The 27351-nt window shown below is 48.9% G+C and overlaps 1 protein-coding gene across 4 annotated transcripts in view; it reads right to left on the reverse strand.

Moving 5' to 3' along the window:
* Positions 1–7704: 7704 nt before the first annotated feature.
* Positions 7705–27351, reverse strand: part of LOC140720955 (NACHT, LRR and PYD domains-containing protein 3-like) — a 320684-nt gene continuing 301037 nt past the window's right edge. For all 4 annotated transcript variants that reach the window (XM_073035817.1, XM_073035818.1, XM_073035820.1 and 1 more), the window contains 8 exons: positions 26997–27168; positions 26848–26898; positions 22453–24190; positions 15169–15255; positions 10224–10394; positions 9898–10068; positions 9575–9742; positions 7705–9412 (listed from right to left, as the gene is read on the reverse strand). In XM_073035817.1, coding sequence (XP_072891918.1) covers positions 9337–9412; positions 9575–9742; positions 9898–10068; positions 10224–10394; positions 15169–15255; positions 22453–24190; positions 26848–26898; positions 26997–27168 — 2634 coding nt within the window. In that variant the 3' untranslated portion in view covers positions 7705–9336. The remainder of the gene's footprint in view (positions 9413–9574; positions 9743–9897; positions 10069–10223; positions 10395–15168; positions 15256–22452; positions 24191–26847; positions 26899–26996; positions 27169–27351) is intronic.

Consider the following 27351-nt stretch of genomic DNA (forward strand, 5'->3'; position numbering starts at 1 on the left):
CAAAACTGTTAATATCTCGGACGCAGGCCCAATTTTTTATGAATCATAACGCTTTAGAAATGAACCAGCAGCAATAGACTACACCTGGAGTCTGTTTTTTGAAGTTAAAACTACCTTTATTAGAATCTACTTATAATATAGTAACAAGCAAGATAAACAAAAGTGAACATTGTTATGTGTATATACATATGTGTAAATATAACTCCAAAACTATTGAGCTCGGGAGAAACAAGGCTTGGAGTCCTGAGATGGCAAAGTATGAAATTTTAGTTCAACCATGGAATAGGTGATGAGAGAGATATTTATAATCCAGCGTAAATGTTGAGAGAAGGCAATTATGTCGAATTGCACAGGTTTGTTGGTGGTAAAACGAGAAAACAGTTGCTGTAGATTTTATCTGTCTTCGTTCCAAATCCAGATACGAATTATCACCGAAAGTGACTTGTCACAAAGGGTATTGTCTTCAAGTGAATTACCCCACCACACCCAGGCAAGGGTTAACACATCAGTGGACTTCACAGGATACCCCAAATCAGATCCACTCCTATGGATCAAACGAGGTGACATCCACACATTCGATGTATGCTGAATCGATAATTAACCCACCCTTATGGGCATAGGAAAGTTGCAATCAGTGACCCTTGGCCACTTGTTCCCTAGTTTCAATCCTATTTTTCCTCCTTCGTCTCCGTCTGACCCTGAGTGTCTGTGTCCTCAGTTAAAACTAAACAAACGGCGAGCGATGCAAACAAGCTGCAAGTCAGACTGATTTCCCTTCTTAATCTCTCTCTCTCTCTCTCTTAAAATGACAGTCTACAGCAAACAAAACCAAGGGAATCATAACAACGGCCACTCCTCAGTGTGAACTGACTGGTGTGCCAGTGATTGGGGTGACTGAGTGAATCCTTTCCCACAATCTGAGCAAGTGAATGGCCTCTCTGCAGTGTAAACTTGCTGATGTCTCTGGAGATGGGATGACTGAGTGAATGTCTTCCCACAGTCTGAGCAGGTGAACGGCCTGTCTCCAGCATGAACTTGCTGATGTACCTTCAGATGCGATGATTTAGTGAATCCCTTCCCACAGTCTGAGCAGGTGAATGGCCTCTCCCCAGTGTGAACTGATTGGTGTCTCTGTAGGTGAGATGCCAGTGAGAATCCCTTCCCACATTCTGAGCAGAGGAATGGCTTCTCCCCAGTGTGAACTTGCTGGTGACTCTGTAGGGTGGATGAATGAGTGAATCTCGTCCCACTTTCTGAGCAGGTGAATGGCCTCTCTCCAGTGTGAACTCACAGGTGTGTCTGTAGGGTGGATGACTCAGTGAATCCTTTCCCACATTCTGAGCAGGTGAACTGCTTTTCACCAGTGTGAACTAACTGGTGTGCCAGTAATTGGGATGACCGAATGAATCCCTTCCCACACTCTGAGCAGGTGAAGGCCTCTCCCCAGTGCGAACTCGCTGATGACTCTGCAGATTGGATGACTGAGTAAATCCCTTCTCACAGACTAAGCAAGTGAACGGCTTTTCACCAGTGTGAACTCACTGGTGTGCCATTAGGTCAGATGTCTGAGTGCATTCCTTCCCAGAAATTGGGCAGATGACAGCCTCTGCCCGGTGTGAACTGACTGTTGTGTCCACAGGTCGGAAGACCAATTGAATCCTTTCTCTCACACAGAACAGGTGAATGGCCTTGCCCAGTGTGAACTTGCTGATGTACCTTTAGTTGAGATGACCGAGTGAATCCATTCCCACTGTCTGAGCAGGTGAACAGCCTTTCTCCTGTGTAAAATGACGGGCATGCCAGTTGGTCAACTGCCCGAGTGAATCCCTCCCCACAGTCTGAGCAGGAAGGATGGTCGATTGAATCCCTCGCTCCACTTTTTAAACATCTAGACAGAGACAACAAAACTGGCATGCCATGTTTGAGATCCCTGGAGACAAATTCCTTCTCATTTTTAACCTTAAAAAGATTTACAAAATACATCAATGGGTGTAGGACAACATTTCAAGTGAGATTACTTGAGTTGCCAAGGTTTGATCATCCAATTTACTATCTCATCTTGAATGCTGAATGACTGAACCTTCTTGACCAAACTGCCTTATGAGACGTTGTCAGGTGCCTTGCTAAAGTCCATGTAGACAACATCCACTGCCTTGACCTCCCCATCTATTTTGTTTCCTCATATGGATTACCATTCTGATCTTGCAGAGGATTAATTTTTTCCCTTGTAATCTTTTTTATTCTTAACATATCTGCAGATTCCGTGAGGATTCTCCTTCCCCTTGTCTGCAGGGGCAACCTCATGCCTTCTTTTATTTCTTTCATAAGTGTTCACTTGAATTTCCTGTATTTCATAAGGACCGCATTTGTTCCTATCTGCCTGTACCTGGTATGCGTGTCCTTTCTTTTTCATCTGGGAGAGGAAAGCCAAATGGGTGATAGAGCTGCATGCTGCGAGGTAGTGGTAAGTGGGGGGGGGGGGGTAAACGAAAGTTGCAGGGGGAATGGGAGCCTGAATAACTGAACAGAGAGTGGAGTGTTTGTGGAGATAGTTGTTGTTTAGACCTCAAAGTCAGGAACGAAAAGGTTGAGCATGATGCAGTGAATATGCTGAGCCCTGTATATTTCAATATAAGGAGCATTGTAGGAAAGGCGGATGTGTTCAGGGCATGGATCAACACCTGGAATTAAGATACTAGGATCTGGAAACTGTGGATTGGGACAGTCTGCTTTATGGCAAAGGGAGAGGCAGGCAGAATCTTATGGAGTATAAGAAATGCAAGAGAGCACATAAGAAATAAATCAGGATGGCTAAAAGAAGGCATAAGGTTGCCCTCACAGAAAAGGTGAAGGATAATGCTCAGGGATTCTAGAGATAGATTAAGAGCAAAAGGATTGCAAGGCACAAAGTTGGTCCTCTGGAAGACGGGAATGGCAATCCACGTGTGGAACCAAAGCAGATGGTGGATATCTTAAATCTTAAATATTTTTCCATTTCTGTTTACTCAGGAGATGGACAAAGAGTCTATGGGAGTGTGGAAAAGTGGCATTAAAATCGTGGACCCTGTACAGATTAAAGAAGTGTATTTACTTCACTGTTCAAAATAGAAGATAGAAATCTACAGCATATTCCAGACCATTCAGCCTAAAATGTTGTGCCAACCATGTAACCTACTCTAGTAACTGCCTAGAATTTCCTTAGCACACACCCTCTGTTTTTCTAAGCTCCATGTACCTATCTAAAAGGCTGTTAAAAGACCCCATTGTATCAGCCTGGACCACCGCTGCTGACAGTGCATTCCACGCACGCACCACTCTCTGTGTAAAAATCTTACCCCTGACATCCCTCAGTATCTATTTCCAAGCACCTTAAAACTATGCCCCTCGTGTTAGCCATTTCAACCCTGGAAAAATACCTCTGGCTACCCACATGCTCAATGCCCTTCATCATTTTATACACCTAAAAATGGCTCTAAACTTAAACAAGGAAATTATACATTGGATTCAGGATTTGTTAGTATAGAAAATTATGAGGGTATAGATAGGGTAAATGCAAGCAGCTTTTTCCACTGAGGTTGTGTGGGATTACAACCACAGGTCATGGGTAAGCGAGGAAGGTGAATATATAATAGGAACATGTGGAAAAGCTCTTTACTGAAATGGTTGTGACAGCGTGGAATGAGATGCCAGCACAAGTGATGAATATTCCGAGCAAAATGTAGCACCTCACACTTAACAGCATGAAACTCCATCTACCATCGCTCAGCCCACTCTTCTAACGGGCCTAAATCTCTCTGGAAGCTTTGAAAACCTACTTCATTATTCACAACGTCAACTACCTGAGTATAATCTCTAAGGAGCTTCCTCTGGCAGCTCCTTCCACAGACGGACCACCCGTATCCGTCTAAACCTTTCCTATCCGTGTCCCTGTCCGAGTGTCGTTAATGTACCTGCCTCGATCACTTCCTCCGGCAGCTCGTTCCATAGACGGACCACCCGTATCCCTCTAAACCTTTCCTATCCGTGTCCCTGTCCGAGTGTCGTTAAAGTACCTGCCTCGACCACTTCCTCCGGCAGCTTCTCCCACAGACGGACCACCCGTACCCCTCTAAACCTTTCCTGTCCGTGTCCCTGTCCGAGTGTCGTTAATGTACCTGCCCTGACCACTTCCTCTGGCAGCTCCTTCCACAGACGGACTACCCTCTGGGCGAAAAAGTTTCCCCTCGGGTCCCCTATTAAATCTCTAAAATCTGTGCCCTCTGGTTCAAGATTCCCCGACCCTGAGGAAAAGTCTGTGCACATTCACCCTATCTGTGCCCGTCGTGGTTTTCACACCTCTGTAAGGCCCCCCTACGCTCCAGGGAATGAAGTCCCTACCTGCCCGACCTCTCTCCGTAACTCAGCCCCTCGAGTCCCGGCGACACCGTCGTAAATCCCCGTGAGCTCCCGCCTCCGGTACACGGTGCCCTGTCCGACGATGGCGGTCATGCTAAACGCCGCCTTCACCGCCCCGTCTGCCTGTGACCCCACTTCCAGGGAACCAAAAATCTAGGAAAATCTAGGAATCTAGGAATAATGGTGCATAAATCCCTGAAGGTGGAATCTCATGTGGATAGGGTGGTGAAGAAAGCTTTTGGTAGGCTGGCCTTTATAAATTAGAACATTGAGTATAGGAGTTGGGATGTAATGATAAAATTGTACCAGGTATTGGTGAGGCCAAATTTGGAGTATTGTGTACATTTCTGGTCACCGAATCATAGGAAAGATGTCAACAAAATAGAGAGAGTACAGAGGAGACTTACTAGAATGTTACCTGGGTTTCAGCACCTACGTTACAGGGAAAGGTTGAACAAGTTAGGTCTTTATTCTTTGGAGCGTAGAAGGTTGAGGGGGGACTTGATAGAGGTATTTAAAATTATGAGGAGGATATATAGAGTTGGAGTGAATAGGCTTTTTCCATTGAGAGTAGGGGAGATTCAAACAAGAGGACATGAGTTGAGAGTTAAGGGGCAAAAGTTTAGGGGCAACACGAGGGGCAACTTCTTTACTCAGAGCGTGGTAGCTGTGTTGAACGAGTTTCCAGTAGACGAGGTAGAAACAGGTTTGGTATTGTCATTTAAAGTAAAATTGGATAGGTATATGGACAGGGAAGAATGGAGGGTTATGGGCTGAGTGCAGGTCGGTGGGACTAGGTGAGAGTAAGCGTTCGGCACGGACTAGAAGGGCCGAGATGGCCTGTTTCCGTGCTGTAATTGTTATATGGTTATAAACCAAAACTTGGCGCGTTCCGTTAATCGAAGGCTAAAGTTCTCCGTCTCTCAACCCTCTCCCTCTTTCACCCCTCTTCACCTCTCACCCTGTCCATGTCTCACTCTCTCTGTCTCTGCCTCCTGTGTTTTCCACCTTTCTTTCCTCTCCCTGTCCGACCTCTCTTATCTCCTGCCTCTCACCTCTCTCCCCATCTGACTCTCATGTCTCTCCCTCTATCAACTGTCCTCTGCCACCTCTCTTCTTTCTCCCCCTTCTCTACCCCCATCTCTCTCCCACCCACCCCCTCTCTTCCTCACCCACTGCCCCCCTTCTCTTCTTCCCGGTCTGGGTCTCCCCACCTCCGCCTACCCCAATACCCACTCTCACTCACTCCTCTCTCTTCCCCGGCCATCTCCACCCATGCCCCTCCCTCTCTCTCCTCTGTCTCTCACCTCTCACTCTCACCCCATTTCTCTCTCTTTCTCTCTCCCCCTCTCCACTCCTCTCTTTCCGTCTGGCTCTCCCCCCTCCCATGCTTCCTTCGCTCTGTCCCTCTGCCAAACACCGAATCTCGCAGAGGTGTGTCAGCGGGATCACGGTGATCTTGCTGGTCAACTGCCTGGTCTCGCTGGTGATATCCGACCTCACGGCCATCGCCAACTGCAGGGACCTCGACTGCTGCACCGCACAGCCTCCGGTGGTGAGTGGGATCTTCCTGTGCACGGGGGCGGGTGTGTGTGGGCGGCGAGGAATGAGGCATGGGTACAAGAGACGGGGGAGGTGAACACCGTGGGGAGGGAGCAAGAGAGCGGGAGGGGTAGAGAGATATGGAGGCAGAAAAGGAATAAAAGGGTGCGGAGAGGGGTGGAGAGAGGAGGATAGGGTGGGGAGAGAGAGGTCGGGGAAGAGATGGAGAGAGAAGAGGGGACAGAGGGGACTGAGAGGGTCTCATCTCCTCTCCTCACTTTATCTTTCTTCGCTCATCGATCTGACCCCTCCCTCTCCCCCACTCCCCTGCAGAAAATGGTGGTGATCCACGCCAACCAGCCCGCACCGCCAGACCTCGCCTCCATCTTCTCCGGCAAGCCGGCGCCCACTCCTGCCTTTGACGGGCCCCAGTGACGACACGTCCCCCGACTCCACGGAACAGCCTGAAGGATTCGGGCCGAACGATCTGAGGCTCAGCCCGAAAGAAAAGTCAAAGCAGGACTTTCGAGACTGAGGAGGGGAGGGGAGGGTAACGGTGCTGGCCTCTTCCCGTAGTCACACTCCTCCCCCGTGGGAACCCCGCAGTTCCATCTCCCTTGTTACGGGTCGCCCTCTCCCACCCTCGGCTCCCGTCACTCCTGAAACACTCCGCTCTCTGTCCCCTCTCTCTCCCCTCTATCACCGCCCATCTCACCCTGGCGTGTGGCCATTTTGTGATGGTTACCATTGGCAACCGCTCTCCCCGCATCATAGAATGGGGCAAACCCTTTTCCTCACCTTCCACTCACTACCCTCCCTGTTTATTCAATCTCAACTCCTCATCCCTCCTCTCCTTCCCCTCGGTGCCCGATCTCCCGACTCTCCATTTAACCTTCTGCTGACTGCCATTGTGTGACAGTCAGACCCTCCTTTCCTCTCCCTCACACTCACCATCTTGTCACCCTCCGTCCCATCCCATCACTCGCAAACCCCTTCCCTCCCTCCCCTCGCTCTCCTCTCCCCACCACCTCGATCCTCTGCATCGTACGCTGTTTGGCTGCCATTTTGCGATGCCAATCTTCACTTCTCCTTATCGCCCTCTTTCTCTCTCTCTGTTACCCAGTGAGTCACTCCCCTACTCACCCCGTCACTCCTGACACCCTTTCCCCTCTCTGACCCCTTACCCTTTCTCCCGCCATCCACCACATCATGGCTGATGAAGATTTTCTGATGGGAAATTCTGCTCCCGCACCTGATCCCTTCCCTCCGTCGTTGAGTGAGTCGCTCCTCTCTCCCTCTGTTGGGACACTCAACTCTCCGTCTCATCAGCCCTGGCCGCGTCCCCGCTCCCCCTTGCCTTCGAGTACGCCCCCTTTCTTGCAGCTCGTCTTATTTGCGAAGGCAATTGTCACCACCCATTCATCTTCCACTATTGAAAATGTCACTCCCCCACACTCCACATCCTGTCCAATCAGAACATCCTCCCTTCCCATTACATCCCCTCCCTCCCCGTCCGATCACTCCCACTCCCTTCCTGTCGTTTCACTCCTCCTCACCCCGTCTTTGTCTTCTCCATGTCGGCCACCAGTTTGTGACAGGAACTTTCGCCCCTCCACTTTCCGTCCCCTATTGAGTCAGTGACTTCGCCACGCTCACCGTCTCATCAGTCCACTCCTCGTCTCATCACTCCTCTACCTCCCAAACCCGTCACCCCTCCTCCCCAAAGCCCACATGTATATGTGTATGTGTGAATATCTGAGATATATACATTAGTTTATTCAATGACAATATTATTGGACTTAAAACATATGTACAACGCCCAAGACTATATAAAGCACAAATTAAAATAGTTATTACAATCAATAACACACTCGATCCCGGGATTGTATCCATGGGCACCGCATGTTCCTTCGCCATAGATTCTGTGTGTGACAGTGGCCATTGTAAGTCAGTGTCTCACTCCATCCCTGGCGGCCACATTAACTAAGGATTCGCCCATTTTAAATCAGCGCGTCCCTCCCTGTCTTGTGCTCACTTCTACCAAAGCCGTCACTCCCTCTCCAACGGCCATTTCAAGTGAAGCGTCGGACATCCCACCTCTCTCGGAAGTCCCGGGAGTCTCCTGCATATTGATAGCGGCTCCCTGATGCCCGCGAATTATATACAATCTCCCGCAAATCGATTTTTTGAGAGGGGGAGAGAGAGGGGAAGGGAGGGGGTGAGAGTGGGAGAGAGAGGGAGGGAGCGCTCCATGGCAGAGTATTAAAAAAAAGAAAATACAAAACGTACTTCACCCCAGACTACACTAAAGTGTACCCCTGCCTAATAGGGGTCAGGAATAATGACAGTGTTGCTGGCTGCACTGTCTGCAACATTGTGTTTTCTATTGCCCATGGGGGGGGGGGGGTTAAATCACTGTTGAGGTGAGTTTAACGGGTGTCATTCGTTCATTAGCATAGCTAACGTTATTTAAACTAGCTGGCTGGCCGCTAAGGAGCTACTCTATTGCAGACATCCCACCTCTCCCGTGAGTTCCGGGAGTCTCCCGCAAATTGATGGTGCCTGCTTCCCTGAAATGAGATTTTGCAGGGTGGAATTACTTGAGTGATGGAATGGTGCAGACGGAGCTTCACTGTGTGTTTGGCATTGCAAGTGTGTGATGGGACCGTGTGGAGGGAAATTCACTCTGTGTCTGGTCCCGGGTGTGTGTGTGTTGGGACCGTGTGGAGGGAAATTCACTCTGTGTCTGGTCCTGGGTGTGACTAAATTTACAAATATAAATTAAACAATGTGTGAGCTGCTGACGTGCGGGAATAAATAAGCTGCTCCCGACTCACTCACAGTCACATACAATTAACTCACCGGCGACAACGAGTGACCGGTTGAATAATCAGTCCCGTTTCTCACCGTCACTCTGCATCGGGGAACCGATGATTATAAAATCACACTTCAGGGCCGTGTCCGGGATCGCTGCAGATCCAGGGTCACTGCCGAGGGATTTGTCAATTTAACATCATTATATCGGCCAGGCTGCCGAATGCACCGTCCTCAGCAAAGGGAGCAACAGGATTCTTTCCCGGGATAATCCAACCCCGGGACACCGGTGTCCCAGACTGAGCCCCGGCCCCCAGGCTCTTCCTGTCTGGGTAATTCCCCGGGGTGTCACGTTGGAGTCTCGAACTCACACATCGGTGGAAGCTGCCCCGCCGGACAACAGGCGGAAACACGTCACTGCGGGACCGTTCCGAGCGACACACAGCGAGAAACCTGAGCCGGTTCCGTTAAAACCGTTGGGAGTTGAACCAGGCGCGCGGCCATTAAAGATAAGGGCGGGAGTTAAAGGGGAGGGCGGGGAATCGGTCAAATGTCCCCATCCCGCGGGCGGGGATGTTCACACATTCAGATGTTCAGGATCACTCCCCATAGAGATCTCAGTTCCTTCTCCCCGGTCTCACTGAACCGATTCCCGTCCAGGCTGAAACAGATGGGAGAATAAAGATGAAATAAACAGATTACACGACAGTGTCAGTAACAGGACCGGGGTTAATGTTTCAACAACACTCACAGACAAATACCACCAGAAAACCCGCGGATCCACTATTATTTTATCACATTGAACATTAACAGAAACACTCACTCGATCAGCTCCAGACTTAGGAGGGTCCGTATGAGGCGGCAGAGAGCGGGAACGGATCGGTCTGTGAGCGAGTTTAATTCCAGGTTCAGCACCGTCAGTGATGGGTTTGTACTGAGAGCGGAGACGAGATCCTCGGCATCAGAATCTGTGAGACCGACATCCCTCAGCCTGGAGATGAGAAAGAGTGAGGGTGAAGGACACAGAGAGACAGGAGACGGGACAAATCCCCAGTGTTTATCAGTAACACAATTACTGTTCACATTAATGTTCTGTGTCAGACACCCAGTGACTGTAAACACAATCTCCCACAGTCTGGTACTTACCACAGTTTCTGTATTTTACACCCCGGGTTCCTCAGAGCCGCAAACACCAGTTTCACTCCTGAATCTCCAAGTTTATTAGAACCCAGGTTCAGCTCCGTCAGTGATGGGTTTGTACTGAGAGCGGGGGCGAGATCTTCGGCACCAAAATCTGTGAGACCGACATTGTACAGCCTGGAGATGAGAGAGAGTGAGGGTGAAGGACACAGAGAGACAGGAGACGGGACAAATCCCCAGTGTTTATCAGTAACACAATTACTGATCACATTAATGTTCAGTGTCAGACACCCAGTGACTGTAAACACAATCTCCCACAGTCAGGTACTTACCGCAGTTTCTGTATTTTACACTCTGGGTTCCTCAGAGCCGCAAACACCAGTTTCACTCCTGAATCTCCCAGTTTATTATCACTCAGGTCCAGCTTCGTCAGTGATGGGTTTGTACTGAGAGCGGAGATGAGATCCTCGGCACCAGAATCTGTGAGACCGACATTCTCCAGCCTGGAGATGAGAGAGAGTGAGGGTGAAGGACACAGAGAGACAGGAGACGGTACAAATCCCCAGTGTTTATCAGTAACACAATTACTGATTATTTCCTTCAGCACGACTGTGCAAGTCGGCCAGTGAGAACAGCGAGAAGAGTTTAAAAGGAAGACAGATTTACAGTGCGAGCGTCAGAGGAGCGGGAGACAGAGTAGGAAGGCTTTGGCTCAACGGGGCTTCGGCGATAATGGGTGGAGGCGAGGTAGGTTATCTGTTTACAATACAGACAGAGAGTATGTGTGTGAGGCTGGTTCTCTGTGCTCGGTGTCAGATGTGGGAGATCCTGGAGACTCCCAGCCTCCTGGACGGCAACATCTGCACCCGGTGTGTCGAGCTGCAGCTCCTTAGGGACCGAGTTAGGGAACTGGAGATGCAGCTCGATGACCTTCGTCTGGCCAGGGAGAGCGAGGAGATGATATATAGGAGTTACAGGCAGGTGGTCACACCGGGGCCACGGGAGACTGAAGACGTGGGTCAGAGTCAGGACAGGGAAGGCCAAGAAGCATGTACTAGAGAGTACCCCTGTGGCTGTACCCCTTGACAATGAGTTTTCCTGTTCGAGTACTGCCGGAGGGGGCTGGCCCACGGGGTTGGGGAGCATCAGTGTCAGTGCCTCTGGCACAGTCTGGCCCTGTGGCTCAGGAGGGCAGGGAAAGGAAGAGGAAGGCAGCAGAGATAGGGGACTATAGTCAGGGGGTCAGACAAACGATTCTGTGGACGCAGGAAAGAAACTTGGATGGTAGATTGCCTCGCAGGTGCCAGGGTCCGGGATGTTTCTGATCGCATCCAAGATATCCTGCAGTGGGAGCGAGAACAGCCAGAGGTCGTGGGACATATTGGTACCAGTGACAGGCAGGAAAAGGGAAGAGGTCCTGAAAACAGACTACAGGGAGTTAGGAAGGAAGTTGAGAAACAGTACCTCAAAGGTAGTGATCTCGGAATTACTGCCTGTGCCACGTGACAGTGAGAATAAGATTAGGATGAGGTGGAGGATAAACGCATTGACTGAGGGATTGGAGCAGGAGGCAGGGATTCAGATTTCTGGATCATTGGGACCACTTTTGGAGCAGGTGTGACCTGTACAAAAATGACGGGTTGCACTTGAATCCCAGGGGGACCAATATCCTGACAGCAAGGTTTGCTAAGGCTACTGGGGAGAGTTTAAACTAGAATTGCTGGGGGGAGGGAACCAAATTGATGTGATGGAGGAGAGGAAGGTTGGCTCACAAATAGAGAGAATTTGGAGACAGTGTGAAAGGGAGGATGCGCAGGTGATAGAGAAGGGAGGCACTCAGTCCGATGGTTTGAGATGTGTCTATTTTAATGCAAGGAGTATGATGAATAAAACGGATGAGCTTAGAGCGTGGATCAGCTCTCGGAGCTATGATGTGGTGGTCATTACAGAGACTTGGATGGTGCTTCAAGTGTCAGGATTTAATTGTTTCAGAAAGGACAGGGAGGGAGGCAAAAGCGGTGGGGACCTGGCACTGTTGATCAGAGATAGTGTCACGGCTACAGAAAAGGAGGAAGTCATGGAGGGTTTGTCTAAGGTGTCTCTGTGGGTGGAAGTTAGGAACAGGAAGGGGTCAGTAACTCTACTGGGTGTTTTGTGTAGACCACCCAATGGTAACAGGGACATCGAGGAGCAGATAGGGAGACAGATTCTGGAAAGGAGTTTTAATAACAGGGTTGTTGAGGTGTGAGGTTTTAAATTCCCAAATATTGATTGGCATCTCCCTAGAGTGAGGGGTTTAGATGGGGTGGAATTTGTTAGGTGTGTTCAGGAAGGTTTCTTGACACAATATGTAGATAAGCCTACAAGAGGAGAGGCTGTGCTTGATCTGCTATTGGGAAATGAACCTGGCCTGGTGTCAGGTATCTCAGTGGGAGAGCATTTTGGAGATAGTGATCACAGTTCTATCTCTTTTACCATAGCATTAGAGAGGGATAGGATCAGGCAAACTTGGGAAACCTTTAATTAGAGTAAGGGAAACTGTGAGCCTATAAGGCTGGAACTTGTAAGCATAAATTGGAAACAGATGCCCTCAGGGAAACATACTGAAGAAATGTAGAAAATGTTCGGGGGATATTTGTGTGGGGTTCTGAGTAGGTACGTTCCAATGAGACATGGAAAGGACGGTAGGGTACAAGATCCGTGGAGCACAAAGGCCGTTGTAAATCTAGTCAAGAAGAAAAGAAGAGCTTATGAAAGGTTCAAAAAACGAGGTAATGACATGAATCTGGAAGATTATAAGGCTCGCAGGAAGGAGCTTAAGAGTGAAATCAGGAGAGCTGAAGGGACTATGAGAAGGGCTTGGCAGACAGGATTAAGGAAAACCCCAAAGCATTCTGCAAGTATGTGAAGAGCAAGAGGATAAGATGTGACAGAATAAGACCAAACAAGTGTGACAATGGAAAAGTGCGTATGGAACCAGAGGAAATAGCGGAGGTATTTAATGAATCATTTGCTTCAGCATTCATGACGGAAAAGGATCTTGGCGATTGTAGGGATTTTGCCGTGGACTGAAAAGCTTGAAAATGTAGTTATTAAGAAAGAGGATGTGGTGGAGCTTTTGGAAAGCATCAATTTGGATAAGTCACCGTGACTGGAAGAGATGTACACCTGGCTACTGTGGGAAGCGAGGGAAGGGATTGCTGAGCCTCTGGCAATGATCTTTGCATCATCAATGAGGATGTGAGAGGTTCCGGAGGATTGGAGGGTTGCGAATGTTGTTCACTTATTCAAGGAAGGGAGTAGGGATAGCCCAGGAAATTATAGCCCAGTGAGTCTCACTTCAGTGGTTGGTAAGTTGATGGAGAAGATCCTGAGAGGTAGGATTTATGAACATCTGGAGAGGTAAAATATGATTAGGAATAGTCAGCATGGCTTTGTCAAAGGCAGGTCATGCCTTACGAGTCTGACTGATTTTTTTGAGGATGTGACTAAACACATTGATAAGGTAGAGCAGTAGATGTAGTGTATACGGATTTCAGCAAGGCATTTGATAAGGTACCCCATGCAAGGCTTATTGAGAAAGTAAGGAGGCCTGGGATCCAAGGGGACATCGCTTTGTGGATCCGGAACTGACTTGCCCACAGAAGACAAAGAGTGGTTGTAGATGGGTCATATTCTGCATGGAGGCCGGTGACCAGTGGAGTGCCTCAGGGATCTGTTCTGGGACCCCAAGTCTTTGTGATTTTTATAAATGACCTGGATGAGGAAGTGGAGGGATGGATTAGTAAATTTGATGATGACACAAAGGTTGGGGGTGTTGTGGATAGTGTGGAGGGCTGTCAAAGGTTACAACGGGACATTGATAGGATGCAAAACTGGGCTGAGAAGTGGCAAATGGAGTTCAACCCAAATAAGTGTGAAGTGGTTCACTTTGGTAGGTCAAATATGATGGCAGAATATAGTATTATTGGTTAGTCTTGGCAGTGTGGATGATCAGAGGGATCTTGGGGTCTGAGTACATAGGACACTCAAAGCTGCTATGCAGGTTGACTCTGTAGTTAAGAAGGCGTACGGTGTATTGGCCTTCAGCAGTAGTGGGATTGAGTTTAAGAGTTGAAAGGTAATGTTTAAGAGTTGAGAGGTTATGAAGGGGATAGATCGAATTGACATGGATAGGCTTTTTCCGTTGAGAGTAGGGGAGATTCAAACAAGAGGACATGATTTGAGAGTTAGGGGGCAAAAGTTTAAGGGTAACACGAGGGGGAATTTCTTTACTCAGAGAGTGGTGGCTGTGTGGAATGAGCTTCCAGTAGAAGTGGTAGAGGCAGGTTCAGTATTGTCATTTAAAGTAAAATTGGGTAGGTAAGTAGACAGGAAAGGAATGGAGGGTTAAGGGCTGAGTGCGGGCCAGTGGGAGTAGGTGAGACTAAGCGTTTGGCATGGACTACAAGGGCCGAGATGTCCTGTTTCCATGCTGTAATTGTTATATGGTTATATGTTGCAGCAATATAGGACCCTGGTCAGACCCTACTTGGAGTATTGTGCTCACCTCTGGTCGCCTCACTATAGGAAGGACGTGGAAACCATTAGAAAGGGTGCAGAGGAGATTTACAAGGATTTTGCCTGGATTGGGGACCAAGCCTTATGAGAATAGGTTGAGTGAACTCAGCCTTTTCTCTTGGAGAGACAGAGGATGAGAGGTGATTTGATAGAGGTGTACATGATAATGAGAGGCATTGATCATGTGGTTCGTCAGAGGCTTTTCCCCAGGGCTGAAATGGTTAGCACAAGAGGGCATAGTTTTAAAGTGCTTCGAATTAGGTACAGAGGAGATGTCAGGGGTAAGATTTTTTTACGCAGAGAGTGGTGAGTGCGTGGAAAGGGCTGCTGGAGGCGGAAACGATAGGGTCTTTTAATTCCAGTATGGCTACATGGAACTTAGAAATATAGTGGGCTATGGGTAAAACCGAGGTAATTATAAGGTAGTGATATGTTCGGCACAGCTTTGTGGGCCGAAGAGCCTCTATTGTGCTGTATGTTTTCTATGTTTCTTTGTTTCTTTGTACTGAGAGCGGAGGCGAGATCCTCGGCACCAGAATCTGTGAGTCCGACCTTCCTCAGCCTGGAGATGAGAGAGAGTGAGGGTGAAGGACACAGAGAGACAGGAGACGGTACAAATCCCCAGTGTTTATCAGTGACACAATTACTGATCATATTAATGTTCAGTGTCAGACACCCAGTGACTGTAAACACAATCTCTCACAGTCTGGTACTTACCCCAGTTTCTGTATTTTACACTCCGGGTTCCTCAGAGCTGCAGACACCAGTTTCACTCCTGAATCTCCCAGGTCATTCTCTTTGAGTCTGTACACAAACAGACAAATTGATGAACAAAGTGATTCAAACCGTGGGTTTGGGGGAATTTCTCTCGCTTGGATATTTCAGAAAACATTAAACCCTTCAGTAAATCACTGATCGGAGTTCCCATCACTGTCAATGTCCCTCACTGACCAGCTCCAGCGTATTCACCAAATGTCGGTAATTTCGTCTGTCGGTGTGACCCTGTAAACTCTCTCATTTCCAGATGGCTAAACAAAATGTTCCTAACAGAAAAGCAGAAATGTCAATGGGACACAGTGAAATAGACCCACCCGAGCTAAAGGGATGGGGAACAGAGATCCCACAAGAAGAGTGGAGGATGGGAACAGAGAACCCACACGAGAAAGGGTGATGGTGAATAGAGATCCCACAGGAGGAAGGGGATGGGCAAGAGAGATCCCCCAGGAGGAAGTCAGATGGACGAGTGATCCCAAAGGAAGAAGGGTGATGGGGAAGGACTATCCCACAGGAGGAAGTGGGATGGGGAAGAGAGATCCCATGGGAGGAAGGTGGTTGGGAAAGAGGGAGCCCACTGCAGGAAGGGGGAAGTGGAAGGGAGATCCAACAGTAGGGTTGGGGAGTAGAGATCCCACAGGAAGAAAGGGGGTAGGGAAGATAAATCCCTCCGGAGGAAGGGTGATGGGGATGAGAGATCCCAAAGGAGGAATGGCGATGGGGAAGAGATAAATCAGCGAAGGTAGGGGGATGGAGAACAGATCCCACAGGAGGAAGGGGGATGGGTAAGAAAGATCCAGCAGGAGGAAGGGGGGGGGAGAGATCCCACAGGAGAAAGGGGGATGGGGAAGCGCAGTCCCACAGGAGGAAGGAGGTTGGGGATGAGAGATCCCACTGGAGGAAAGGAGATGAGAAAGACCAATGCCACAGGAAGAGGGGAATGGGAACAGAGGCCCAAAAGCAGGAAGTGGGATGTGGAAGAGAGATCCCACAGGAGGAAGGGGGATGGGGAAGAGAGATCCCAGAGGAGGAAAGGGAAGGGGAAGAGAGATCCCACAGGAGAGAGGGATGGTGATGAGAGATCCCAAAGGGGGACAGGGAATGAGGCAGAGTTATCCATCTGGAGGAAGGGAGATGGGGAAGAGAGTTCCCACAGGAGGATGGGGGATGGGGAAGAGAGATCCCTCGGGAGGAAGGGGGTGGGGAAGAGAGATCCGACAGGAGGATGGGGGATGGGGAAGAGAGATCCCACAAGAGGAAGGGGGATGGGGAAGAGAGATCCCACAGGAGGAAGGGTAATGGGGAAGAGAGATCCCCCAGGAGGAAGGGGGTGGGGAAGAGAGATCCCACAGGAGGAAGGAGGTGGGGAAGAGATAGATCCCTCAGGAGGAAGGAAGATGTGGAAGAGAGATCCCAAAAGAAGAGTGGGGGATGGGAACATAGGCCACACGCGAGAAAGTGTGATGGTGAATAGAGATCCCGCAGGAGGAAGGAGGATGTGGAAGAGAAATTCCACAGGAAGAAGTCAGATGGACGGGTGATCCCACAGGAGGAAGGGAGTTGGGAAGGAGAGTGCATGATGGGGGAATGGGAGGAGAGATCCCAGAGGAAGAAAGGAGGTGGGGAAGATAAATCCCATTGGAAGAAGGGGGATGGGGATGAGATGCCACAGGAGGAAGGGAGATGGGGAAGAGGGATCCCACAGGAGAAAGGGGATGTGGAAGAGAGATCCCACGGGAGGAAGGGGGATGTGGAAGGGAGATCCCACAAGAAGAGTGGGGGGATGGGAACAAATGCCTCACTGGCGAAGGTGGATGGGAAAAGAGATCCCAGAGGAAGAAGGCGGATGGGGAAGAGTGATCCCACTGGAGGAAGTGGGATGGGGAAGAGAGATTCCCACAGGATGAACAGAGGTGGAGATGAAAAAAGATCAAGGGAGTGAGGAAGGGGATGTGGGAGAGTCATCCCACAGAAAGAAGGGGGATGAGGAAGAGCAATTCCACATTAGGAAGGAGCATGAGGAAGAGAGATACAGCAGGAGGAAGTGTGATGGGGTAGAGCGATCCTACGGGAGGAGGGGAGCTGAGAAAGTCAGATGCCACAGGAAGAGGGGAATGGGTACAGAAGCCCATCAGCAGGAAGTGGGATGTCAAAGGCAGATCTCACAGGAGGAAGGGCGATGGGGAATCGGGATCCGACAGGAAGAGGAGGGACGTGGAAGAGAGATCATACAGGAGGAAGGGTGATGGGGAATAGGGATCCGACAGGAAGAGGAGGGACGTGGAAGAGAGATCATACAGGAGGAAGGGTGATGGGGAAGCAAGATCCCACAGGAGGATGTCAGTTGGGGAAGGTACATCGCACAGTAAGAAGGGGGATGGGGGATGGGGATCCCACAGGAGGAAGTGGGATGGGGATGAGAGATCCCACAGGAGGAAGGGGGATGGGGATGAGAGATCCCGCAGGAGGAAGGTGGAATCTGCGGAGAGATCCAACAGTTGGAAGGAAGGGGGAGTGGGAACAGAGAGGCCAGAGGATGAAAGGGGGATGGAAAAGTGAGATCCCACAGGTGGATTGCTACCCGTGCCACGTGCTAGTGAGGCTAGAAATAGGAAGATAATGCAGCTAAATATGTGGCTGAGAGGATGGTGTGTGAGGGAGAGGTTCATGTTTCTGGACAATTGGGCTTTCTTCCAGGGGAGGTGGGACCAGTTCGAATTGGACAGTTTGCATCTGAACTGGAGGGGACGAATATCCTTGCCGGTAGGTTAGTAAGTTCTGCTCCGGGGGTTTTAAAGTAGATTGCAGTGGGAGGGGAACCAGAGTGTTAGAGCAGATACTGAGGTGGAGGAGGATAAGGGTCATGCGAAGTCTGCTTGAATAGACAGATATCAATGGATTGTACGTGACAGAAATGTTCTCAGGTGCATCTATTTCAATGCAAGGAGTTTTGTACGTAAGGCCGATCAGTTTACGTCGTGGATTGGCACATGATGATTTTGATATTTTTGCTATTAGTAAGACTTGTTTGCAGGAGGGGCAGGACTGGCAGCTTCATGTTCCGGGTATCCATTGTTTCAGACGTGATAGGGGGGAGGGATGAAAGGGGAAGGAGTGGCATTACCAGTCAGGGAGAATCTCACAGCTGTGCGAAGACGGGACAGCCCAGAGGGTTCGTCTATAGAGGCTATATGGGTGGAGCTGAGGAACGGGAAAGGTGTGAGCACACGAATAGGGTTGTATTATAGACCGCCCAATAGTCAGAGAGAATTGGAGGAGCAAATCTGTAGAGAGTTTGTAGACCAATGTAAGAAACAGAAAGTTGTAATCGTAGAGGATTTTAAATTTCCACATATTGACGGGGACGCCCATTCTGAGAAAGGGTTAGATGGCGTGGAGTATGTCAAATGTGTTCAGGAAAGTTTTCTAAATCAATACCTTGAGGTAACAACGAGAAGGGTGCAGTACCTGATCTCCTATTATGGAACCAGACAGGTCAGGTGACAGAAGTATGTGTAGGAGAACATTTTGGGTCCAGTGACCATAATGTCATTAGTTTCAAGATAATTATGGATAAAGATAGGACTGGTCCACCAGTTAAGGTCCTGAATTGGAGAAGGGCCAATTTTGTGGAAATGAGAGAGTATCTGGGAAGAGTGGATTGGGATAAGTTGTTTTCTGGCAATGATGTATTCAGTCAGTGGAACACTTTCAAGGGTGAAATTTTGAGAGTGCAGAGTTTGCATGTTCCTGCCAGAATTAAAGGCAAAGTTAACAGGGATAGGGAACCTTGGTTTTCAAGGGATATTGGCGATCTGGTTAAGTAGGTGTTTAGTAGGTATAGGTAACAAGGGACAAATGAGGTACTTGAAGAGCATAGAGAATGTAAAGGATTACGAAAGAAGGACATTAGGAAGGCAAAAAGATGACATGAGGTTGCTTTGGCAGAAAATGTGAAGATAAACCTGAAGGGTTTCTACCAGTATATTAAGTGTAAAAGGATAGTAAAGGACATAATTGTTCCACTTGAAGATCAGAGTGGTCGTCTATGTGTGGAGCCTCACGAGATGGGGGAGATCTTAAAGTTTTTTTGTGTCAGTATTTACTCAGGAAACTGGCATAGCGGATATGGAATTAAGGGAAACAAACAGTAGTGTCATGGAACATATAGAGATTAAAGAGGAGGAGCTGCTTGCTGCCTTACAGTGAATAAAGGTAGATAAGTCCCCCGGGGCCTGACATGATATTTTCTTGGCCCTTGAGAGAGACTAGTGTAGAAATTGCAGGGGCCTTGGCAGAAATATTTAAAATGTCCTTAGCCACGGGTGCGGTGCCGGAGCATTGGAGGGTAGCTCATGTTGTTCCGTTGTTTGAAAAAGGCTCCAAAAGTACACCAGGTAATTACAGGCCGGTAAGCCTGACATCAGTAGTAGGTAAATTATCAAAAGGTGTTCTGAGAGATCGGATATACATGATTTGGACAGCCAAGGGCTGATAAAAGATAGTCAACATGGCTTTGTATGTGGTAGATCATGTTTAATGAATCTTGTAGTGTTTTTCGAGGAGGTTACCAAGAATGCATATGAAGGAAAGGCTGCGGATATTGTCTACATTGACTTTATAAGGTCTTTGACAAGGTCCCACATGGGAGGTTAGTTCAAAATGTTCAAACACTAGGTATCAATGGGGAGGTTGAAAAATGGATTCGAATTAGCTGTGTGGGAGAAGACAAAGAGTGGTAGTGGATGATTGCTTCTCAGACTGGAGGCCTGTGAATAGTGGTGGGCCTCAGGGATCTGTGCTGGGTCCATTGTTGTTTGTTGTCTATATCAATGATCTAGACGATATTGTGATAAATTGGATCAGTAAGTTTGCTGATGACACTAAGATTGGAGGCGTTGTGGACAGCGAGGAAGGTTTTCAAAGCTTGCAGAGGGATCTGGACCAACTGGAAAAATGGGCCAGAAAATGGTAGATGGAATTTAATGCAGACAAGTGTGAGGTGTTCCATTTTGGAAGGACAAATCAAGGTACGACATACACGATAAACGGTAGGGCACTGAAGAGTGTGGAGGAACAAAGGGATCTGGAAGTTCAGATACATAATTCCCTGAAAGTGGCGTCACAGGTAGACAGGGTTGTAAAGAAGGCTTTTCGCACCCTGGCATTAATAAATCAAAGTTGAGTTTAGCAGTTGGAATATTATGGTGAGGTTTTATAAGACATTGGTGAGGTCAAATATGGAGTATTGTGTGCAGTTCTGATCACCTAACTATAGGAAGGATATCAGTAAGTTTGAAAAAGTGCAGAGAAGATTTACTAGGATGTTGCCGGCTCTTCAGGAGTTGAGTTACAGGGAAAGATTGAACAGGTTAGGACTTTATTCCTTGGAGCGTGGAAGAAAGAAGGGAGATTTGATAGAGGTTTACAAAATTATGAGGGTATAGGCAGGGTAAATGCGAATAGGCTCTTTCCACATAGATTAGGAGATAAATGTGAGAAGAAATGGCTTCAGCATGAAAGGGGAAAGGTTTTGGGGGAGCATTAGGAGGTACTTCTTCACTCAGAGGGTGGTGAGAGTGTGGAATGAGCTGCCATCTGATGTGGAAAATGTGGACTCACTCTTAAGCTTTAAGAATAAATTGGATAGATACATGGATGGGGGAGGACTGGAGGGTTATGGACTGGGTGCAGGTCGATGGGACTAGCGGAATAAGGTTTTGGTACAGACTAGAAGGACGGAATGGCTTGTTTTCTGTGCTGTAGTGTTCTATGATTTTATGATTCTATGTGGAGGAGAGTTCCCACAGGCAAAAGGGGGATGGGGATGCCGAAGAGAGAACCGACAGGAGGAAGGGATCCCACAGGAAGAAGGGGATAGGGAAGGGAGATCCCACAGGTGGCATGGGAGTGTGGAAGAGAGAACCCACAGAAGGAAGGGTGATGGGGAAGAGAGATCCCACAGGAGGAAGGGGGATGGGGATGAGAGATCCCACAGGAGGAAGGGGATGGGGAAGAGAGAACCCACAGGAGGAAGAGGTCCCACAGGAAGAAGGGGATGGGGAAGGGAGATCCCACAGGAGGAAGGGGGATGGGGATGAGAGATCCCACAGGAGGAAGGGGGATAGGGATGAGAGATCCCACAGGAGGAAGGGGGATGGAGAAGAGAGATCCCCCAGGAGGAAGTGGGATGGGAAGAGAGATCCCACAGCAGGATGAGGGATGGGGAAGAGAGATCCTATGGGAGGAAGGGGGAAGGAGAGAGAGGGATTAAACAGGATGAAGGGGGAAGGGGTTGAGAGATCGGCCAGGAGGAGGAGGGATGTGGAAGAGAGTTCCCACAGGAGGATGTGGGATTGGGAAGAGAAATCTCACAGGCCAATGGAGCATGCCAAAGAGAGATCCGACAGGAAGAAGTCAACGGGGGAGTGAGATCCCACAGGAGGAATGGGTATGGGGAAGAGAGATCCCACAGTAGGAAGGGAGATGGGGAAGATAGATCTCACAGGAAGTGGGGTGTTGTGTGGAAAAGACATCCCACAGGAGGATGAGGAAAGAGTAATAGAGAGCCCACAGGAGGAATGGGGATGGGGGCGAGATTCCAAAGAATGGGAGGGAGATTGGGATGAGAGGTCCAACAGGAGGATTCCAAGGGTAAATGATAATCCTACAAGACGAGAGGATGCAGAAATTTTTTGTATGTGTGTGCTGGGTCTGAACAGAGGCCCAGAGGAGATGCGCCCTCGCTCTTTGCGTATCTGGAAGTGAGCAAAGTCACACACGGGGAAGTGCAGTGGGAGGACAATCTCACAATGGTATTTATTTCCTTTTCACTGGGACAGTCTGCTGACAGCCTCTTGTCCCTCACCGGGAAGGGGGTGTGAATCTCTGAACCACCTGCTGCAGTCAGAGTCGCTTTGGGTGTCAGTAACAGTGAGAAGGAACATTGTCAATGGACGTGTCACAGGCAGCGAGAAACACGGCCATTCCTGTGATTTACTACCATTAAACCAATGGTCACCGTTCACTGATCTGATGAAGTCTCCAACATCCCTTCACAAGGAACCACAGAACCCTCCCGTCCTTGGGGAATTACTGACCGATCCCTTGGGCATTTGTCACAATTCTTCACAATCTCATTTATCACAGTTTAACCCAAATCCCTTTAAATTGAAATGACACAATAGAACAGTTTCACAGTTCAGAGTGAGAGATAAATCAAGTTACCTCAACTCCTGGCACTTGTGCAGCCCAGGCCCCAGCCGCTGTATTCCTTCAAACTGAATGTTGCAGTCCTCCAAGTCGAGGTGTTTTATTGTATCACAGAGTCCAATGGCATGAGACAGGACTGCGCAGTCAATCGGGTTCAGTGTCATTCCACTGAATGAAAGTGTTTCCACAGATCCCGCTGTGGCCTGAGCCAGTACACGATTCTGAGACTCAAACAGGTAGTGCAATGTGTTCAGGAGGCTCCTTTTACCAGCTTCACTCCATGTGTTTCCAAACTGGCGTTTAACCTCCTCCTTCACCCAGTCAATCACCCGGCAGGTTGTCTGATGAGGAAATGGACCCAGAAACTCCTCCAGGCCCCGAGCTGTCATTGGGTTGGAGAGACCAGCAACAAAACGGAGAAATACGTCAAATCGCCCATCTCCCGTGTTGTGGGCTTCAGTAAAGATTTTCAGGATATCCCCGGGATGTGGATTCAGGAATTGTACGACTGCAGCTACAAACTCTTGGATGGTGAGGTGTGGGAATGTGTACACCACGCTCCGGGCAGAATCCTCTCTCTCCAAAAGCTCCATCAGGAACCCGGACAGGAACTGGGAAGGCTGCAGATTGAACTTGATCAAATCTCCATCTGTAAACACAATCCTCTTCTCCGACACTCCTCTGAAGGCCATCTGACCAACCCTGAGAAACACATCACGGGGGTTCTCAATCTCACCGCTGTGGTTTTTCAGGATGTTGTAAATATAGTAGGAGTACAGCTGGGTGATGGTCTTGGGAACTCGCTGTGGGTCCCTGACTCTTTGTGTGAAGAAGGGGCCCAGTGCCAGAGCGAGGATCCAGCAGTAGGAGGGGTTGTAGCTCATGGTGTACAGGATCTTGTTCTCCTTCACGTGTTTGAAAACAGCTTCCGCCACCGTCTGATCTTCAAAATGTCTGAAGAAATATTCCTTCCGTTCCTCTCCGCCAAATCCCAGGATTTCAGCCCGGACACTGATATTCATCTTTTCCAATAAATGTAAAACAGTGGGACGGGTGGTCACCAGCACTGAACACCCTGGGAGCAGCTTGCCCTGGATTAAACTGTACACTATGTCAGACACTTCACACCACCACTCGGGATCTGGGCACTGGTGCTTGGGTTCTGTATCTCTCCGACTGTCAGCAAAATCGATTCTGTGTTTGAATTCATCCAAACCATCGAATATAAACAACAATCCTTCTGGGTTCTTCCAGACCTCTCTCAGGATATTCCCAAAGTAAGGATACTGATCTAGAATGAGTTCCCTCAGGTTTATTCGGCAGTTAATGGAGTTTAAATCCCGGAATTTGAAACTGAAGACAAACTGGAACTGTTGGTATATTTTCCCCGTGGCCCAATCATAAACAATCTTTTGTACCATTGTTGTTTTCCCGATCCCCGCGACTCCAGCCACTGCTGCGGAACTCCTAGATTTGGATTTATTCCGGGAAAAGCTGCTCTGGAGTAACTGATCAGTCCGGATTTTCTCCAGCTCTCTGCGGAGATGTTTCTCTCTACACTCCTCGTGGTCTCTGCCTCTTGCCAGCAGCTCATGTTCCACCAGTCTCCAATCTCGAACAGTAGAACTGACCGTGAGCTCAGCGTATCGATCAACCAGCTGGAAAACCTTTACCTTCTCCCTCATCAGGATCGTGTTCACTCTCAGTGTTTCAGTTTGTGCCCGCAGAGTCTCCTTGTGTTTCTGTTGAATTTCTTCCATGGGAACAGACAGTGGAGAAACTGTTAGATGCCTCATCTCAGAGCTCAGTATTTAAGCACACAAGAGTTAGCTCAAAGCTGTTGCATGGATTGGATTTATCAATGGACGTTTGTACAGTAAAGTAAATTCAATTAACAGACCGCTGACTGGACAGAGAGGCCTGGTCTAGATAAACACCAGGTCATCACATTTCCTCATTAACTGTGCTGTGAAGGTGAGTATTTCCCTGGTAGTTTACTGACCGCCAACTGTCCCGTACCGGACAATCTCCCACTACTGTCACAGATATCATTGCTCCTGAGGAAGAATCTTTTAATCCCCAGTGTTGATGTGGCGTATGGAGATGGAGAAGAGGGTGGTGGGCATTCTGTCAAAGGAACAGGTCGGGGAATCACAGCTCCCCCTCCCCTCCCACCGTCACTGATTCAAAATACAAAGAAGCAGCTTTGCTGATCAGAACATGCACTGCAGGTGGGTGGGTGGGGTGTGTGGGATCTCAAAGTGTGTTCAAATCCTGTCATGGGTGAGTGGGGTTATGCACTGTGTCCGGCCTCTGCCAGGGATGTATGGGGAGGGCACAGTGTGTCAGGACCCTGCCGGGGGTGTGTTGGGACTCACAGTGTGTCAGGACCCTGTCAGGAAAGCGTGGAGTCTCGTAGTGTGTCAGGAACCTGTTTAGGAGTGTGAGGGGTCTCAGCGTGTGTCAGTATCCGGTTAGGAGTGTGGGATCTCACATCCTGTCAGGACTGTGCCAGGGGTGTGTGGGGTCTCACAGTGTGACAGGATCATACCAGGTGTGTGTGTGGGGACTCAGTGTTTCAGGACCCTGTCAGGGGCGTATGGGGTCTCAGGGTTTGTCAATTGATAATAGACAATAGGTGCAGGTGTAGGCAATTCAGCCCTTTGAGCCAGCACCGCCATTCAATGTGATCATGGCTGATCATCCACAATCAGTACACCGTTCCTGCCTTCTCCCCATATCCCTTGACTCCGCAACCTTTAAGAGCTCTATCTAACTCTTTCTTGAAAGCATCCAGAGAATTGTTCTCCACTGCCTTCTGAAGCAGAGCATTCCATAGATCCACAACTCTGTGGGTGAAAAGTTTTTCCTGAACTCCGTTCTAAATGGCCTACCCCTTATTGTTAGCTGTGGCCTCTTGTTCTGGACTCGGGAACATGTTTCCTGTCTCTAGCGTGTCCAATCCCTAAGAATCTTATATGTTTCAATCAGATCACCTCACATCCTTCTAAATTCTAGTGTATCAGGACCCTATCAGGTGTGTGTGGGATCTCATGGTGTATCAGGAACCTGTCAGGGTTATGTGGGGTCTCACAGTGTCCCGGCACACTGTCAGGGGTGTGTGGGGTCTCACAGTGTGTCAGGACCCTGTCAGGCGTGTGTGGGGTCTCACAGTGCGTCAGGACCCTGTCAGGGGTGTGTGGGGTCTCACAGTGTGTCAGGAACCTGTTTAGGAGTGTGAGGGGTCTCAGCGTGTGTCAGTATCCGGTTAGTAGTCTAGGGTCTCACATCCTGTCAGGACCGTGCCAGGGGTGTGTGGGGTCTCACACTGTTTCAGGTTCATACCAGGTGTGTGTGGGATCTCATGGTGTTTCAGGAACCTGTCAGGGGTGTATCATGTCTCACAATGTGTAAGGTCCCTGCCAGGTGTGTGTGTGGTCTCACAGTGTGTCAGGACCCTGCCAGGGGTGTGTGGGGTCTCACAGTGTGTCAGGACCCTGCCAGGGGTGTGTGGGGTCTCACAGTGGGTCAGGACCCTGTCAGGGGTGTGTGGGGTCTCACAGTGTGTCAGGACCCTGTCCGGGGTGTGTGGGGTCTCACAGTGTGTCAGGACCCTGTCAGGGGTGGGTGGGGTCACACAGTGTGTCAAGACCCTGTCAGGAATGTGTGGAGTCTCGTAGTGTGTCTGGAACCTGTCAGGAATGTCTGGAGTCTCGTAGTGTGTCAGGAGCTATCAGGAGTGTGGAGGGTCTCACTGTGTGTTAGGAACCTGCCAGGTTTATGAGGGGTCTCACAATGTGTCAGGACCCTGTCAAGGAGTGTGTGGGCTCTCCAGACAACGTATTCGGGTGAAACGGGAAGCGTAGGAAAACATTGATTGTTGAAATATTTACTTTAGACAATGTGACAGTGGGAGAAACAATTTTCCTCAATAATCAGGGAGAGAGTCTGTTCGGTATTCAGAAATAAATGTGGGAATGTCACTACCGTGACTGCTCCCTTGGCAAACAGCATGAAGAACAGTGAAGAACAAGTTTGCTGGGAAATTGTCGAGAATTACCAAATCCTTAGTGCAGGGAATCGGAAGGGTTTTATTGTCTGAATGTGGACTGGAAAAGCAGTAACACAGGTGACAGAAACGTGAGCAGTTTAAAAAATTCCTTTGGTACCTTTTGAAAATTAACATCATTGGCCAAAGAGGAGTGATCCCTTTCAGCAAACTCACCAACTCTCTGCGTGCTTCCTCATAATGTGGTGTGAAAACTCTCCCTCCAGCAAATATGTTTCCATGTGTCTCACTGTGCGCTGTGTCACGGTGGAACATTTACCTGATCAAATCCCCGTGACTCAACAACGACATGGCCCTACATAATATCAACCTTCGGTGGAAACAGCGGTTTCTTCACTTACCTTTCAGTTCCCTGGGAATCTCCGTTACGGGTCGATGGTCCGGAACACAGCCTGTTCAAATTTAAACAATTTGACACGTTTCAATTCCTCAAATTATAAGTACGTAATGTTTGATTCCAAAATTAAATTAATCTCTGATACTCTCTCACCATTTTCCTGTATTTCTTTCAGTATTTTGTCCAACTTTGGGACACCAATCCGCATTTTCACAAAGGTTTCCCACATCACCCTCCGGGCGCGGGAGCCTTTCTCCATCACCAGGCTCAGGAGGAGTTTAGAACTGTCCGCCCGCTCTCCCTTATCAGCCAGATCAGAGATTTTCTGTGAAGAGTAACGGTGAACATATTGGGGACTGACAGATTCACACAGAGAATGAGAAGTAAATGATGTGCTCTGTAACGGGATCACACTGAGCAGTCACCCGGACGGGTGCTGATCCTGTCTGGACATGGACTGTACATTCTGAGTGCAGAGCACACGGAGGGACATTCACCGTGAACCTGG

The sequence above is a fragment of the Hemitrygon akajei genome, unplaced genomic scaffold (genome assembly GCF_048418815.1).
Source record: "Hemitrygon akajei unplaced genomic scaffold, sHemAka1.3 Scf000048, whole genome shotgun sequence".
NCBI lineage: Eukaryota > Metazoa > Chordata > Chondrichthyes > Myliobatiformes > Dasyatidae > Hemitrygon > Hemitrygon akajei.